We start from the raw sequence: 19,114 nt of genomic DNA, 5'->3' as shown, positions 1-19,114 counted from the left end.
GATTTATTTTGTGCATCTGTTAGCAAGATGAGTTATAAGGTATCCGAAAAGCCTAAAAGAGCTCATAAGGGTGTTACACTTAGCATAAAACTAGACATAATCAAGCGTTTCAATTGTGGTGAATGAAGTAAGGACATTGTCCGCGCATTGAACTTGCCTGCGTCCACCATTCGCACTATTCATACGCAGAGAGAAAGAATTTTGAAAGCTGCCGATGTTACTGTTGGTTCTACTCATAGCAAAGTGGTCTCTCTTAGTCGGCATCCAATAATGGATAAAATGGAAAGTCTATTACTTGAGTGGGTTGATGGGTGTACAAAGCGTGGTGTTCTGTTAAGTTTTCTTATACTTAAGGAGAAATCAGTCAGTCTTTTTAATAAGCTGAAACAGAAAGCACTGGACGATGGTGATGAAAGTGTTGCGAAAGTGGAATTTAAAGATAGTTATGAGTGGTTTGATCGGTTTCTGATGCGAGGACAGCTTCATAGTTTAAGTAGTGGTCCCCAACCTCCAGGCCGCAGACCGATATATTGCCACGAAGAATGCAGTGGTACAGCGGTGGCCGGAACGCACCCAGCACATCTTTAAGAAAAAAGCCGAAATAAACAAGCTAATTAATTAGGTGCCGCCCGGCATGTAAATGTCGGCCCAGATCAGAGGCAATAGCCAATTGTGTCAGGTGGTTATTCGTATAAGTGTTTAACTGTGACGAAACTGCAATTTATTGGAGTCTTCCCGATTCCGGTAAGTGAAACTACACTGTACATATATTATTTCTACTTTATATAGGCTTTGTATTTTTAAGTGTTATTTGGTATGATTTGGCAGCTTCATAGGTTAAAAGTTACTGGAGAGAGTGTTTCTGCCGAAAGCGCTTCCGCGAGATTTTCGCTGCGCTAGACAGTGCTGCAGAAAAGTATTTCTACTTTATTTAGGCCATGTATTTATCATACCATTCATGCTTTTACTACATGTTACTGTTATTTTAGGTTTTATGTTTTATTTGGCATGATTTTGTAGGTAATTTTTTGGGTCTGGGAATGCTGAAAAATTTTTCCCATATTGGTAAACGGTAATTGCTTATTTCACTTTCCGGCTTACGAACTGTTTCATAGGAACGCTGTAGCTTCGGATAGTGGGGGAAACCTGGATAAGCTTTTGCTCCTCCAACCTGAGAGTGGCCTCATCATGGCAGTGACGGTGGCCTTGGACCCACATGTCAGAATGGGAATGCAGATTGGAATTAAAATGATTGGCCACTCGGAAATCCTGCTTGCTGAGGATAGAGTGAAGGTGCATGACAAAGCAATCCCCCGATCTATGTCTGGTCTCACTGATGTAGAAGAAGCCACAGCAGGAGCATTGGACACATTTAGAAATTCCTACAGGCTTACAGGTGAAGCTAAGATAGACTGGCAAATGACACTTAAAGGGTTGATGGTGGATATACAATGGCAAGCAATTAAAGATCGCATGGATGAACTACAACAATTGTTCATCCCAGTTTGGCAAAAGAATAAACCAGGGAAGGTAGTGCACCCATGGCTGACAAGGGAATTAGGGATAGTATCAATTCCAAAGAAGAAACATACAAATTAGCCAGAAAAAGCGGCACACCTGAGGACTGGGAGAAATTCAGAGTCCAGCAGAGGAGGACAAAGGGCTTAATTAGGAAAGGAAAAAAGAGTATGAGAGAAGGCTGGCAGGGAACATAAAATCTGACTGTAAAAGCTTTTATAGATAGGTGAAAAGAAAAAGATTGCTTAAACAAATGTAGGTCCCTTACAGTCAGAAACAGGTGGATTGATCAAGGACATGGCAGACCAATTGAATAACTACTTTGGTTCTGTCTTCACTAAGCAGGACATAAATAATCTTCCGGAAATTGTAGGGGACCGAGGGTCTAGTGAGATGGAGGAACTGAAGAAAATACATATTAGTAGGGAAGTGGTGTTAGGTAAATTGAAGAGATTAAAGGCAGATAAATCCCCAGGGCCAGATGGTCTGCATCCCAGAGTGCTTAAGGAAGTAGCCCAAGAAATAGTGGATGCATTAGTGATAATTTTTCAAAACTCTTTCGATTCTGGATTAGTTCCTGAGGATTGGAGGGTGGCTAATGTAACCCCACTTTTTAAAAAAGAAGGGAGAGAGAAACCGGGGAATTATAGACTGGTTAGCCTGACATCGGTGGTGGGGAAAATGCTAGAGTCAGTTATCAAAGATGTGATAACAGCACATTTGGAAAGCGGTAAAATCATCGGACAAAGTCAGCATGGATTTGTGAAAGGAAAATCATGTCTGACGAACCTCATTGAATTTTTTGAGGATGTAACTAGTAGAGTGGATAGGGGAGAACCAGTGGATGTGGTATATTTGGATTTTCAAAAGGCTTTTGACAAGGTCCCACACGGGAGATTAGTGTGCAAACTTAAAGCACATGGTATTGGGGGTATGGTATTGATGTAGATAGAGAATTGGTTGGCAGACAGGAAGCAAAGAGTGGGAATAAACGGGACCTTTTCAGAATGGCAGGCAGTGACTAGTGGGGTACCGCAAGGCTCAGTGCTGGGACCCCAGTTGTTTACAATATATATTAATGACTTAGACGAGGGAATTAAATGCAGCATCTCCAAGTTTGCGGATGACATGAAGCTGAGTGGCAGTGCTAGCTGTGAGGAGGATGATAAGAGGATGCAGGGTGACTTGGATAGGTTAGGTCAGTGGGCAAATTCATGGCAGATGCAATTTAATGTGGATAAATGTGAGGTTATCCACTTTGGTGGCAAGAACAGGAAAATAGGTTATTATCTGAATGGTGGTCGATTAGGAAAAGGGGAGGCGCAACGAAACATTGTACACCAGTCATTGAAAGTGGGCATGCAGGTACAGCAGGCGGTGAAAAAGGCGAATGGTATGCTGGCACTCACAGCAAGAGGATTCGAGTACAGGAGCAGGGAGGTACTACTGCAGTTGTACAAGGCCTTGGTGAAACTGCACCTGGAGTATTGTGTGCAGTTTTGGTCCCCTAATCTGAGGAAAGACATTCTTGCTATAGAGGAAGTACAAAGAAGGTTCACCAGATTGATTCCTGGGATGGCAGGACTTTCATATGATGAAAGACTGGATCGACTAGGCTTATACTCGCTGGAATTTAGAAGATTGAGGGGAGATCTTATTGAAATGTATAAAATTCTAAAGGGATTGGACAGGCTAGATGCAGGAAGATTGTTCCCGATGTTGGGGAAGTCCAGAATGAGGGGTCACAGTTTAAGGATAAAGGGGAAGCCTTTTAGGACCGAGGTGAGGAAAAACTTCTTCACACAGAGAGTGGTGAATCTGTGGAATTCTCTGCCACAGGAAACAGTTGAGGCCAGTTCATTGGCTATATTTAAGAGGGAGTTAGATATGGCCCTTGTGGCTGAAGGGATCAGGGGCTATGGAGAGAAGGCAAGTACAGGGTTCTGAGTTGGATGATCAGCCATGATCATATTGAATGGCGGTGCAGGCTCGAAGGGCTGAATGGCCTACTCCTGCACCTATTTTCTATGTTTCTATGTTTCTAGGTCTTGCCTCACCTGGAAGGACTGTTTGGGGCCCTGAATACAGATGAAGGTGGGAGTGAATGCACAGATGTAGCACTTCCTCTGTTTGCAATAAGTGCCAGGAGGGAGATTAGTGGGCAGGGACGAAGAGACGAGGGAATTAGGGTGAGTGTGATCCCTGTGGAAAGCAGAGTTGAGGGAAGGTATCCTATCACCTATCACCTTCTAGCCTGTATTCCTCCCCACTTCCCCACTTTCTTCTTCTAGCTTCTTCCTCCTTCCCTTCCGAAACATAGATGCTGGAAAAATAAATCTCTGACTTGAGTGTGATAAACAAGATAACTCTTTTAAAAAATTAATATGAATAATTGAGGAATCAGAAGCAAATATTGTCCAATTATGAAGCACTGGGGAATTACGAAAACAGTCAGTACAATTTTTTTTAAATGGCAAGTCAAAGATTGAAGAATCTTGTAAATTTACCCTACAAATTGATTTTAAAAAAGTATAAGTAACATGAATTTTCAAAAATGATTCAATTAAAATCATCAAAGAATCATTGTAATGGTAATGACCCATGAAATTAAGAGGATTGCAGTTACATGAATAAAGTAGTACCTGGAGGCCAGAAAGCAAAAGGACAGGAATAGACATAATGGTGCAGTGTTCTATAATGGTTTGTGGTGAAGCTGTACTTATTTGCTGTTCATATAAATTACTTGAAACTAAGAATTAAAAGTTATTATAATAACATTTTCTAAGAACACCCAATCACTGCCTATTTGTGGCCACGAGTATGAAATGCTACAGAAGGACATGCAGATTGACCCAGAAGGGCGGCTGCAATTCAATACTAAAGCTTATCAAGAATAAGAACATAGAACAGTATAGCACTGAACAGGACATTTGGTTCATGACGATGTACCAATCTTGATGCCAATTTATACTAAATATCTTTCAGTGTCTCATCCATATCCCTCCATTCCCTTCACATCATGTGTCTATCTTAAACCTCTTAAACTTCATCAGACTGTCTTCTTCCTCTACCCCAGTAATGCATTCTATCACTGGAGGCAACTACCATTGTCTGCATAAAAAACCTGACTCTCAAGAGTCAGAAAAAAAACAAGTTTAAATAGTATGAAATTAATAATCATCATTATGTGCCATGTTGTAGAACATGGTATTATCTACGTTCATGATTGTTCTTGGCAATTTTTCTTCTACAGAAGTGGTTTGCCATTTCCTTCTTCTGGGCAGTATGTTTACTGGACAGGTGACCCCAGCCATTACCAATACTCTTCAGAGATTGTCTGTCTGGCATCAGTAGTTGCATAATCAGGACTTGTGATATGCACCAGCTGCTCCCATGGTTTCACATGACCCTGATCGGGGGTCTAAGCAGGTGCTACACCTTGTCCAAGGTTGACCTGTAGGCTAATAGAGAGAAAGAGCACCTTACACCTCCTTTGTTACAGATGTATCTCCACCCCACCACCCAAATGATATTAATAGGACTTAGAAATGTAGTGCACTGGTTTGGGACTGACATTCAGGACCTGCATCTGACAGGCATTTTCTTTGGTCTGTGATGAGTGCTGAAGCCTGTGACTGTTGGGGCACTAGGAGATTGAGGCCTGTCCCTGTTGGGGAAAATGGGAATGGTTGGGGTAGGGTGTGCTGTGAGATCAGTAAATGAAGAGAACTTCTGGATTTATACTGAAGGGCTTTAGGATAGAAATAGGGAGGGGATAAACTAATGCTGCCTCAGTCAAGCCTGCAATATGAAAACTGTGATTTCTCAGGGACTGACTGACGATGGTTATTCCCAAAACTATGCAAGTATACTTATTTTTCCTGGAACCATTCTAAAAATGACATTGATATTAGCAATGCTATACAAATGAATTTCTAGGACAAGGCATCTTCCTATATAAATACAAAGAACATTGACAGAAGCAAACAGATCCTTTTTTTATTTATAGGCAAATAAAATTTCAAGAAAACAATATTGAACTAATGCAATACCAAAATCAGCTTAAAATCAGAATACTGTGCACATTACAAACATGGACCAGTATATTACAGCCAGAATTCCTTACGAGGCAAAGATAGGTGGGAATGCAAGTTTAAGGGAAATAGGGAGCCTGTAAAGTATATAGAAAGGTTATGTGAATAGGTGCACATTAGAAAGAAAAGACATATGATAGGGAATTACAAGGTTATTGACTTGGGTAGAGAAACTAAACAGAATACATGAATTAAGAGGTAACAAAATGTACTCTGACAAAGGATTCTAGGTATCCTCATGTACAAATATATATTATATAGCGTAATATTCCTTCACAACAGTGCATTTGTTCATAAGTTAATTATGTACCTCAGATTTGCTTTGTCTATTGGTTCAGTTGTTTCATACTGTGGTCTTGATTGAGACAGTATTTCCTCTTGTCCCTTCTAAACACACAGATTCAACTGGTGAGAGCTACTTAGAAAACTGTGTTCATCATAACAGAAAAAAAACCATAGAAACCCAATTCTAAACTTGAATGTTGAAAAACTAGACAATAGATGAGATAATAAAATTCAAGCTAAATCAAAATGGTTTAAGTAAAAGAGAAAGGAAAGTAGAACAGACAAGTTTTTTAAAAATTCATTCAAAGAATGTGGCTAAGCAGACTGAACCCATCCCTAATTGCCCTTGAGAAGGTGGTGGTTAGCTGCCTTCTTGAACCACGGCATTATTTGAGGTATGGGCATGCACACAACGGCCTTGAGCAGGGAATTTCTGGATGTCGACCCAATGATAGTGAAGGAAGAACAATCCAAGTCAGTAATATGCTTAGAGGGCAACTTCCAGGGAGGGTGGTGTTCCCATGCTTTTGCTGCCCTTGTCCTACCAGCTTTTGGGTTTGGAACATGCTGTTTAAGGAGTCTTGGTGAGCTGATGCAGTGCATCCTGTAGATGGTACAAATTGCTGCCACTAAGCAATTAGGTGGAGTGACTAAGTAGTTGTGGATGGGGTTGTCTGTCAGGTAGGCTGCCATGTCCTAGATAGTGTTGAGCTTATGGATTATTGCTAAAGCAGTACCTATCTAGTCAAGTGGAGAATATTCCACACATGGTGGATAGGCTTTGGGGAGATGCTCATCACAGTGCTCCTGCACTCTGACCTATACTTGTCATTTCAGATCAATGGCAACTCCAAGGAGAATGAGAGAGTGGAATTCAGTGATGGTAATCTCATTGAGTGTCAGGAGGTGGAGGTAAAGCATAACAAGTTTCAATTGAATAGGTTTTGAAGATAATATATTTCTCCTAGTCTTGCCTTGTAAAACACTAATTGCATTGATAGTGCTCTTCTGAAAATTTGCTCTGATCTTCTGGCAGAATGATGCTTGTGAACACTTAGTCAAAATTCTGTGCTAACAACTTGGACCTTGCTGCCTTATTGGATAAGTTGAGGCCTTCCAGAACATTATTTACAAGGAATCTAATGTAAACTGCTGTCTTTACTTGAAGAACTGCTCTTTTGTTTTCTCCTCTCATCAGCCCCTACTAACCTCCTTCCACTATAAACTGAAAATGCATTGCTTTATTTGTGGAGCTAAGATGCTGCCAGAGGATGGCTTGTTCAGGCTCATCTGTGAAACAGCTTAATTACTTTCCTTTAACATCTCTATTTTTCCTTTTCAAGGTGGATGGGGTTCTGTTGGAGTCCGTGATCTACAGCTGCACCCAAACTGCAGTTCTTTATGGCAGTTCCTGTTCCCGGAGCTTACCGACTGGCGTTTTTCAATATCCCCAGGATGTGCAGCTTTAGGGTAAGGCCCTGCGGATGAACCGGTCCCATGCCAGTGTCATCGACTGAGGCGTCACAGGAGAAATGGAACATCGCATTACAACAGATCTGTGGTGGGAGGCCTCTGTATTCATATTGAGAGTGACAGAGCTTGAGAGAGCGATATGCCAATTCTTGAGTCAGAAAACTCATAATCAGCGAGCTGTTGTGCTTTGTTGATCTCCCCTCTCACTGTGGAAAAGAGGAGACACCTCCCTGTCCATTGTTAGGGAGAGGGAGAGCCTGTGGCATGTTGAATTGTTGGGTGAACAATTAGTTTTTGTTGGATTACAGATCAAGATCTCTCTTGGGGGGTTTTGCTATTACTTGCATGGTGGGTGCTGATGCTTTCAGCTGAAATAAGTGGAGGAGGGGAGGGAGGTTGATGCTTTGTTGCTGCTTGTACACGGGGGGGGGGGCTTTGTGGTTCTAACATCTTACTGTCATTCATCTTTGGGGTTCTCCTATTTTCATGGATGTCTGTGAAGAGCAAGATTTCAGATTGTACACTGTATGCATTCTCTAATATTAAATGGAACTATTGAAACATTTATTTGTGCTCTCTACCCAGTCGCTAACCACCAGCTGCTGCATAACTAACAGACCCCTCCCCACCTCCCACATTTTCCTCTCTTCAGCTGACTCAATCCCCTCTTGGTTCAGCACCTCTATCCTTTGCAATGGCAGAACTGGAGGTGGAAAGGCCTTTGTGCATACAAAGCGTGAAAGACTTGATTTCTTACAGGTGATACTTCAAATTTTGAGCACAGTGGAATCTTGATACTGGAAACTTTGGACAAAGCTAGCATAGGTCTCCCTTGTAGTGCTCCTTTGAAGCACTATCTTAGGTACATTAAAGTTCCTAGCCCGGAATGTTTAAATTTGGATTGTTCTCTCTGAAGCGTGAGAGGCTGAGGATCAACTTGATAGAAGTATATGAAATTATGACTGGCGTAGGTAGAGTAGGTAATATATCTTTTTCCAAGAGCAGAAATCTCAAATACTAAAAGGCACAGATTGAAGTGAAATGTGAAAAGTTTAAAATAAATCTAACATTGCTGTACTGTTTAATGGTTGCAGTAAAGAAGAGGTAGTAACGGCCAGGGAATTGAAAGTTGTTAAAATAGTGGAGAGCATGGAAGGTACCCTTGTAGTAGGTGGTAAGTGACTGGACAAAGTTCCATGTTCAAAGTCCTAAAATCTACAACACTGCTGAAATGATGCTACTATAAAAATCTATAGAGAGCTAATACTTATGGTGATTCAATTAATAAGCAAATGTGATCACTTGCCTTTCCTGGCTGAGAATGGTTTTAAGGGCAGTGAGGGGGAAAAGATCATGAATAAACTTGGCATTGCAGAAAACATTCAAAGCAGTAGACTTGCTTAAGTGGTCAGAAAACACTCAGGTTCCTCCACCGCTTACAAGTGCCAATAAGCTGCACAAATTCTGCACTCTCATAGCCATTGTCTACATTTAGTTGACAGGTATGTCAAACTTTGGTAAACCCCTCTTGACATTTCAATCCCAAATTAACAAATGATTTAAATATATTTAATAACCCTGGCTCTCAAGCATGAGACAGATTAAGACATCCAAACCATCACCAAAAAATTGTTAGAAGATTTGCTGAAAGGGATTAGAATAAAATAATGTAAAAGTTTCATTCCCCAAGGATTAAAATTACCTCACCTTGCCACCATCTGATGTCTTAAAGTATAGGTAATATAATGCACAGTTAAAAAGGCAAAAAGCAAACTGTGTGAGAGATAAATCGGTATCTGGAGGCACTATTTTACTAGTACATTTTAAAGCATGACTCATGTCCAATTGTATGAATATTAATTAGATATTAAGCAATTATTCCACACTCCAAACACACAATGCTGCTAATTAAAATTATCCTAATTAAAAATTTGCACTTCAATGAACTTCGAAGTCAGACAGATCAGAAATTGACAGCACTTTTCCATACTGCTCATTGTACATATTATTGAATCAACCAAAGACAGCATTAAGGCAATATCTAAATTCTGCATTTGTTCATTCCCACTAAAACAGGAAGAAATTTCTGACAAAGAAGCAAGAAAAAAATCCCTATAATTACAGAACAGCAATTTTGAAATATTATCCTTCACTTGTCAGCTAAACTCACCATAACTTCTTCAGCTTGCCGAACCAGTTCAGCTGTTTTTGCTTCCAGCTCTGCATTTAATTTCCTAATTGCATATGAAATGTTACATTAAAATAATTTCATTTCTTACATAACACTGATTGCATATTCAAACTAAAGCAAAATTCAGACAATGAATTACTACATATAGCAGATAAATTAATGTGGAAAAATATTCGTACTTGTACTCTTCTTCTTTAGCAAGTAAATCTGGAGGAGCTTTCTCTCCTGAAGCTGATGGAAGGGAGCCAGATCTACTGGAAAGAGCTTTCTTTGCCTGGATTTAAAAGGACCCAAAACCAATACAAAAAAAATATTGAACTTCCTTTTGTATCAGTGGCAAAAAAAAGAAATAAACTGATGAAACACAAACAAGAGAACCTAAACAAGTAGTTATGAAACATGTTGTTAGGTTCAATCTATTACAACAAACTGTAACCTGGATATGTGAAACATAACACTTACATACATTTCATGTTCATTCTACAGTGAAAGTCTGGTTAATCTGGCAGGCTCAGGATTTTGGTGGTGCTGAACAAGCTGATATTCCGGACTACCGCATAGTTTTTTGGCACTCCAACACACCTTTAACTCATTTTTTAAAAAACAAAGATGTTACGCAGTAACATTTCAGTGAACCCGTTAACAGAAAATGTAAAAAGGAACCAAGTATGTTTCAAGGGTGTGGGGGACCTGGGTCTGCAGCAGGTGGCCGGAGAATGAGCGTATACATCCTCAAAATGTGCATAGGAACGGCAAGATCTTGGACCTTTGTGAGGATGTGTTTCATGGGAACCTAGGACCCAGAAAGTGGACAAGAATTGTGCCAAACATCACCTGGTGAGTCAGATGACAAGCCATTGGAATTTTCAAGTGGTCAAATGGATTATCAGAGTGTTGTCTATTGTATCCAGTGCTCCAGACATGGCCTCCTCTACACTGGTGAGACTTGAGGTAAATTGGAAGATCGCTTTGTCGAGCACCTCTGTTCCATCTGCCAAAAACAGAATTTCCCCAGTGTCCAACTATTTTAACACCTATCATTCCGGTTCCAACAGAGTCTCCTCTTCTGCGACCATGAGGAGGAGCAACATCACATATTCCATCCAGATAGCCTCCAACCTGATGATATGAACATCAATTTTCTCCTTCCAGCAATTTTTCTCCCTCCCCTTCCCACTCTGGCTTCTTACCTCTTCTTGTCACCTACCTATCATATCTCCTTGGTACCCCTCCTTCTTCTCTTTCGCCCATGGTCCATTCTACTCTTCTATCAGGTTCTTTCTTCTCCAACCCCTTACCTCTTTCCCCTACCCCTACCTTTTTATTCCACTGGCTTCCCCATTGCTTTCCAGTCCTGATGAAGGGTCTCAGCCCTAAACATCAACTTTCCAGAAGTACTTTTCCTATTTGTTCACATAGATGCTGCCCGCAGCATTTTGTGTGCATTTATCACGAGTTTTACCATATTCAATAAAAGTATATATATCGCCCCTGCATTCAGAGAGTGGTGCACTGTTGGAGGTGCAATCTTTCAAATAGGGTGTTTTGAAAATGATTAAGTAGGCTCCTTGCAGAGTCCCACCAATATTCTTTCTCAACTAAATTATCTTTGCCGCCACTACCTTTCACCATCGGTTTTCCTGTAACAGTGACTACATCATCAGTGCTAACTTCCATTCGTGCAATGCCTTTTCGGAACAAAGCATTCCACAAATGTTAACTTTTAAAAAAACACTAGATTAGATGATATTACAGCAAATGAAAATAGAACTTGGTCAAAGGTGGGTTTTAGGGAGTGACATAAAAAAGAACGGGGAAAAAAATGAGAGGCAGAAGCACTTTGGAGAGAATTCCAGAGTACAAGGCCTTGACAACTCATGGCACAGCTTTCAGCAATGAAGTGATTAAATTGAAGCTTGATAAAGAGGATAAGTTATTAGGAATGGAGTAGCTGAAGATAATAAGGGTGTAGCCAACAAAGTAATAACTTTATGTGACATTCATTTATTGGGAGCAAAGTAGACCACAAAGTGCAGGAGTGATGGAAGAACCTGAAATAGGAGCAGAAGTAGGCCATTCAGCAAGGTGACTCATCTACCTTGATACAACTTTCTTGCCTATCAACATATCTTCTGTATTTATGTATCTCAATTTTGAATGCAATTATTCGGTAATCATTCAACAATCCAGGATACAGAATTTCAGAGATTCACCATGGTCTGAGTGAAGAAATCGCTCCCCATTTCACTCTTAAATGGCCAACCTCTTCATCCTGAGATAGTAAAGCCCAGTTCAAGACTCCACAGGAAGAAAAAATATTCTCTCTGTAGTCACACTGTCTGGCCCCCTAAGAATTTTGTATGTTTCAACCCCTCATTGTTCTAAATTGTGCAGAGGGCTCATAGAACATAGAGCAATACAGTAGAACATAGAGCAATACAGTAGAACATAGAGCAAAACAGCAGAACATAGAGCAATACAGCAACATAGAACATAGAGCAAAACAGCACATAGAACATAGAATACAGCACATAGAACATAGAGTAACATAGAACATAGAGCAACACAGTAGAACATAGAGTAACATAGAGCATAGAGCAATACAGCACATAGAACATAGAGTAACATAGAGCAATACAGCACATATAACATAGAGTAACATAGAACATAGAGCAATACAGCACACAGAACATAGAGCAACATAGAGCAATACAGCACATAGAACATACAGCAACATAGAACATAGAGTAACATAGAGCAATACAGTAGAACAGAGTAACATAGAACATAGAGCAATACAGCACATAGAACATAGAGTAATATAGAACATAGAGCAATACAGCACGTAGAACATAGAGTAACATAGAACATAGAGCAATACAGCACATAGAACATAGAGTACATAGAACATAGAGCAATACAGTACATAGAACATAGAGCAACACAGTAGAACATAGAGCAATACAGCACACAGTACAGCAACATAGAACATAGAGCAAAACAGCACATAGAACAATACAGCACATAGAACATAGAGTAACATAGAGCAATACAGCACATAGAACATAGAGTAACATAGAACATAGAGCAATACAGTACATAGAACATAGAGCAACACAGTAGAACATAGAGCAATACAGCACATAGAACATAGAGCAACACAGTAGAACATAGAGCAATACAGCACATAGAACATACAGCAACATAGAACATAGAGCAATACAGTACATAGAACATAGAGCAACACAGTAGAACATAGTGTAACATAGAACATAGAGCAATACAGCACATAGAACATAGAGCAACTTAGAGCAATACAGCACATAGAACATACAGCAACATAGAACATAGAGCAATACAGCATATAGAACATAGAGTAACATAGAACAATACAGTACATAGAACATAGAGCAACACAGTAGAACAGAGTAACATAGAACATAGAGCAATACAGCACATAGAACATAGAGCAATACAGCACATAGAACAGAGTAACATAGAACAGAGCAATACAGTACATAGAACATAGAGCAACACAGTAGAACACAGTGTAACATAGAACATAGAGCAATACAGCACATAGAACATACAGCAACATAGAACAAAGCGATACAGCACATAGAACATAGAGCAATACAGCACATGGAACATAGAGCAATACAGCACATGGAACATAGAGCAATACAGCACGTGGAACGTAGAGCAATACAGCACGTGGAACGTAGAGCAATACAGCACGTGGAACGTAGAGCAATACAGCACGTGGAACGTAGAGCAATACAGCACGTGGAACGTAGAGCAATACAGCACGTGGAACGTAGAGCAATACAGCACGTGGAACGTAGAGCAATACAGCACATGGAACGTAGAGCAATACAGCACATGGAACATAGAGCAATACAGCACATGGAACATAGAGCAATACAGCACATGGAACATAGAGCAACATAGAACATAGAGCAATACAGTACATAGAACATAGAGCAATACAGCACATAGAACATAGAGCAATACAGCACATAGAACATAGAGCAACATAGAACATAGAGCAATACAGTACATAGAACATACAGCAACATAGAACATAGAGCAATACAGCACATGGAACATAGAGCAACATAGAACATAGAGCAATACAGTACATGGAACATAGAGCAATACAGCACATAGAACATAGAGCAATACAGCACATAGAACATAGAGCAATACAGTACATAGAACATACAGCAACATAGAACATAGAGCAATACAGCACATAGAACATAGAGTAACATAGAACATAGAGTAACATAGAACATAGAGCAATACTGCAGAACATAGAGCGATACAGCACATAGAACATAGAGCAATACAGCACATGGAACATAGAGTAACATAGAACATAGAGCAATACAGTACATAGAACATAGAGCAACACAGTAGAACACAGTGTAACATAGAACATAGAGCAATACAGCACACAGAACATAGAGCAACATAGAGCAATACAGCACATAGAACATACAGCAACATAGAACATAGAGCAATACAGCACATAGAACATACAGCAACATAGAACATAGAGCAATACAGTACATAGAACATACAGCAACATAGAACATAGAGCAATACAGCACATAGAACATAGAGCAACATAGAACAATACAGCCCATAGAACATAGAGCAACATAGAACATAGAGCAATACAGCACATAGAACATAGAGCAACATAGAACATAGAGCAATACAGCACATAGAACATAGAGCAATACAGCACATAGAACAGAGTAACATAGAACATAGAGCAATACAGTACATAGAACATAGAGCAATACAGCACATAGAACATAGAGCAACATAGAACATAGAGCAATACAGTACATAGAACATACAGCAACATAGAACATAGAGCAACATAGAACAATACAGTACATAGAACATAGAGCAATACAGCCCATAGAACACAGAGCAACATAGAACATAGAGCAATACAGCACATAGAACATAGAGCAACATAGAACATAGAGCAATACAGCACATAGAACATACAGCAACATAGAACATAGAGTAACATAGAACATAGAGCAATACAGCACATAGAACAGAGTAACATAGAACATAGAGCAATACAGTACATAGAACATAGAGCAACATAGTAGAACATAGAGCAACATAGGACATAGAGCAATACAGCACGTAGAACATAGAGTAACATAGAACAGAGCAATACAGCACATAGAACATAGAGCAACATAGTAGAACATAGAGCAATACAGCACATAGAACATAGAGCAATACAGCCCATAGAACAGAGCAACATAGAACATAGAGCAATACAGCACATAGAACATACAGCAACATAGAACATAGAGTAACATAGAACATAGAGCAATACAGCACATAGAACATAGAGCAACATAGAACATAGAGCAATACAGCACATAGAACACACAGCAACATAGAACATAGAGCAATACAGCCCATAGAACATAGAGCAATACAGCCCATAGAACATAGAGCAACATAGAACATAGAGCAATACAGCACATAGAACATAGAGTAACATAGAACAGAGCAATACAGCACATAGAACATAGAGCAATACAGCACATAGAACATAAAGCAATACAGCACATAGAACATAGAGCAACATAGTAGAACATAGAGCATTACAGCACATAGAACATAGAGCAATACAGCCCATAGAACATAGTGCAATACAGCACATAGAACATAGAGCAATACAGTACATAGAACATACAGCAACATAGAACATAGAGCAATACAGCACATAGAACATAGAGCAATACAGCACATAGAACATAAAGCAATACAGCACATAGAACATACAGCAACATAGAACAGAGCAATACAGCACATAGAACATAGAGCAACATAGTAGAACATAGAGCATTACAGCACATAGAACATAGAGCAATACTGCAGAACATAGAGCGATACAGCACATAGAACATAGAGCAATACAGCACATGGAACATAGAGTAACATAGAACATAGAGCAATACAGTACATAGAACATAGAGCAACACAGTAGAACACAGTGTAACATAGAACATAGAGCAATACAGCACACAGAACATAGAGCAACATAGAGCAATACAGCACATAGAACATACAGCAACATAGAACATAGAGCAATACAGCACATAGAACATACAGCAACATAGAACATAGAGCAATACAGTACATAGAACATAGAGCAATACAGCACATAGAACATAGAGCAATACAGTACATAGAACATACAGCAACATAGAACATAGAGCAATACAGCACATAGAACATAGAGCAACATAGAACAATACAGCCCATAGAACATAGAGCAACATAGAACATAGAGCAATACAGCACATAGAACATAGAGCAACATAGAACATAGAGCAATACAGCACATAGAACATAGAGCAATACAGCACATAGAACAGAGTAACATAGAACATAGAGCAATACAGTACATAGAACATAGAGCAATACAGCACATAGAACATAGAGCAACATAGAACATAGAGCAATACTGTACATAGAACATACAGCAACATAGAACATAGAGCAACATAGAACAATACAGTACATAGAACATAGAGCAATACAGCCCATAGAACACAGAGCAACATAGAACATAGAGCAATACAGCACATAGAACATAGAGCAACATAGAACATAGAGCAATACAGCACATAAAACATAGAGCAATACAGCACATAGAACAGAGTAACATAGAACATAGAGCAATACAGTACATAGAACATAGAGCAACATAGTAGAACATAGAGCAACATAGGACATAGAGCAATACAGCACGTAGAACATAGAGTAACATAGAACAGAGCAATACAGCACATAGAACATAGAGCAACATAGTAGAACATAGAGCAATACAGCACATAGAACATAGAGCAATACAGCCCATAGAACAGAGCAACATAGAACATAGAGCAATACAGCACATAGAACATACAGCAACATAGAACATAGAGTAACATAGAACATAGAGCAATACAGCACATAGAACATAGAGCAACATAGAACATAGAGCAATACAGCACATAGAACACACAGCAACATAGAACATAGAGCAATACAGCCCATAGAACATAGAGCAATACAGCCCATAGAACATAGAGCAACATAGAACATAGAGCAATACAGCACATAGAACATAGAGTAACATAGAACAGAGCAATACAGCACATAGAACATAGAGCAATACAGCACATAGAACATAAAGCAATACAGCACATAGAACATAGAGCAACATAGTAGAACATAGAGCATTACAGCACATAGAACATAGAGCAATACAGCCCATAGAACATAGTGCAATACAGCACATAGAACATAGAGCAATACAGTACATAGAACATACAGCAACATAGAACATAGAGCAATACAGCACATAGAACATAGAGCAATACAGCACATAGAACATAAAGCAATACAGCACATAGAACATACAGCAACATAGAACAGAGCAATACAGCACATAGAACATAGAGCAACATAGTAGAACATAGAGCATTACAGCACATAGAACATAGAGCAATACTGCAGAACATAGAGCGATACAGCACATAGAACATAGAGCAATACAGCACATGGAACATAGAGTAACATAGAACATAGAGCAATACAGTACATAGAACATAGAGCAACACAGTAGAACACAGTGTAACATAGAACATAGAGCAATACAGCACACAGAACATAGAGCAACATAGAGCAATACAGCACATAGAACATACAGCAACATAGAACATAGAGCAATACAGCACATAGAACATACAGCAACATAGAACATAGAGCAATACAGTACATAGAACATAGAGCAATACAGCACATAGAACATAGAGCAATACAGTACATAGAACATACAGCAACATAGAACATAGAGCAATACAGCACATAGAACATAGAGCAACATAGAACAATACAGCCCATAGAACATAGAGCAACATAGAACATAGAGCAATACAGCACATAGAACATAGAGCAACATAGAACATAGAGCAATACAGCACATAGAACATAGAGCAATACAGCACATAGAACAGAGTAACATAGAACATAGAGCAATACAGTACATAGAACATAGAGCAATACAGCACATAGAACATAGAGCAACATAGAACATAGAGCAATACTGTACATAGAACATACAGCAACATAGAACATAGAGCAACATAGAACAATACAGTACATAGAACATAGAGCAATACAGCCCATAGAACACAGAGCAACATAGAACATAGAGCAATACAGCACATAGAACATAGAGCAACATAGAACATAGAGCAATACAGCACATAAAACATAGAGCAATACAGCACATAGAACAGAGTAACATAGAACATAGAGCAATACAGTACATAGAACATAGAGCAACATAGTAGAACATAGAGCAACATAGGACATAGAGCAATACAGCACGTAGAACATAGAGTAACATAGAACAGAGCAATACAGCACATAGAACATAGAGCAACATAGTAGAACATAGAGCAATACAGCACATAGAACATAGAGCAATACAGCCCATAGAACAGAGCAACATAGAACATAGAGCAATACAGCACATAGAACATACAGCAACATAGAACATAGAGTAACATAGAACATAGAGCAATACAGCACATAGAACATAGAGCAACATAGAACATAGAGCAATACAGCACATAGAACACACAGCAACATAGAACATAGAGCAATACAGCCCATAGAACATAGAGCAATACAGCCCATAGAACATAGAGCAACATAGAACATAGAGCAATACAGCACATAGAACATAGAGTAACATAGAACAGAGCAATACAGCACATAGAACATAGAGCAATACAGCACATAGAACATAAAGCAATACAGCACATAGAACATAGAGCAACATAGTAGAACATAGAGCATTACAGCACATAGAACATAGAGCAATACAGCCCATAGAACATAGTGCAATACAGCACATAGAACATAGAGCAATACAGTACATAGAACATACAGCAACATAGAACATAGAGCAATACAGCACATAGAACATAGAGCAATACAGCACATAGAACATAAAGCAATACAGCACATAGAACATACAGCAACATAGAACAGAGCAATACAGCACATAGAACATAGAGCAACATAGTAGAACATAGAGCATTACAGCACATAGAACATAGAGCAATACAGCCCATAGAACATAGTGCAATACAGCACATAGAACATAGAGCAATACAGTACATAGAACATACAGCAACATAGAACATAGAGCAATACAGCACATAGAACATAGAGCAATACAGCACATAGAACATAGAGCAATACAGCCCATAGAACATAGAGCAATACAGTACATAGAACATACAGCCCATAGAACATAGAGCAATACAGTACATAGAACATACAGCTAAACATAGAACATAGAGCAATACAGAGGGCTGTTAGAACATAGAGCAATACAGCATGTGGGCAGGCCCTTCAGCCCACAATGTTGCAGTGAACTAATATTCTAGTCCACTTAATACAATACACCCACTATTCATGAATCTTTGCTGCGCTTCCTCCAAAA

At 39.2% G+C, this 19,114-nt stretch overlaps 1 protein-coding gene across 1 annotated transcript in view; it reads right to left on the bottom strand.

The window, feature by feature from the left end:
- Nucleotides 1-19,114, bottom strand: part of tex9 (testis expressed 9) — a 97,916-nt gene that overhangs the window by 73,197 nt on the left and 5,605 nt on the right. Inside the window, exons 2-4 of the mRNA XM_063066511.1 lie at nt 9,741-9,835; nt 9,541-9,604; nt 5,923-5,999 (exon numbers count right to left, since the gene is read on the bottom strand). Of these exons, the coding sequence (XP_062922581.1) occupies nt 5,923-5,999; nt 9,541-9,604; nt 9,741-9,835 (236 nt within the window). The remainder of the gene's footprint in view (nt 1-5,922; nt 6,000-9,540; nt 9,605-9,740; nt 9,836-19,114) is intronic.

Source organism: Mobula hypostoma, chromosome 13 (genome assembly GCF_963921235.1).
Source record: "Mobula hypostoma chromosome 13, sMobHyp1.1, whole genome shotgun sequence".
NCBI classification, from domain to species: domain Eukaryota; kingdom Metazoa; phylum Chordata; class Chondrichthyes; order Myliobatiformes; family Myliobatidae; genus Mobula; species Mobula hypostoma.
The sequence above is the reverse complement of the archived record's forward strand: the minus strand, read 5'-3'. Positions and strand labels throughout refer to the sequence as shown.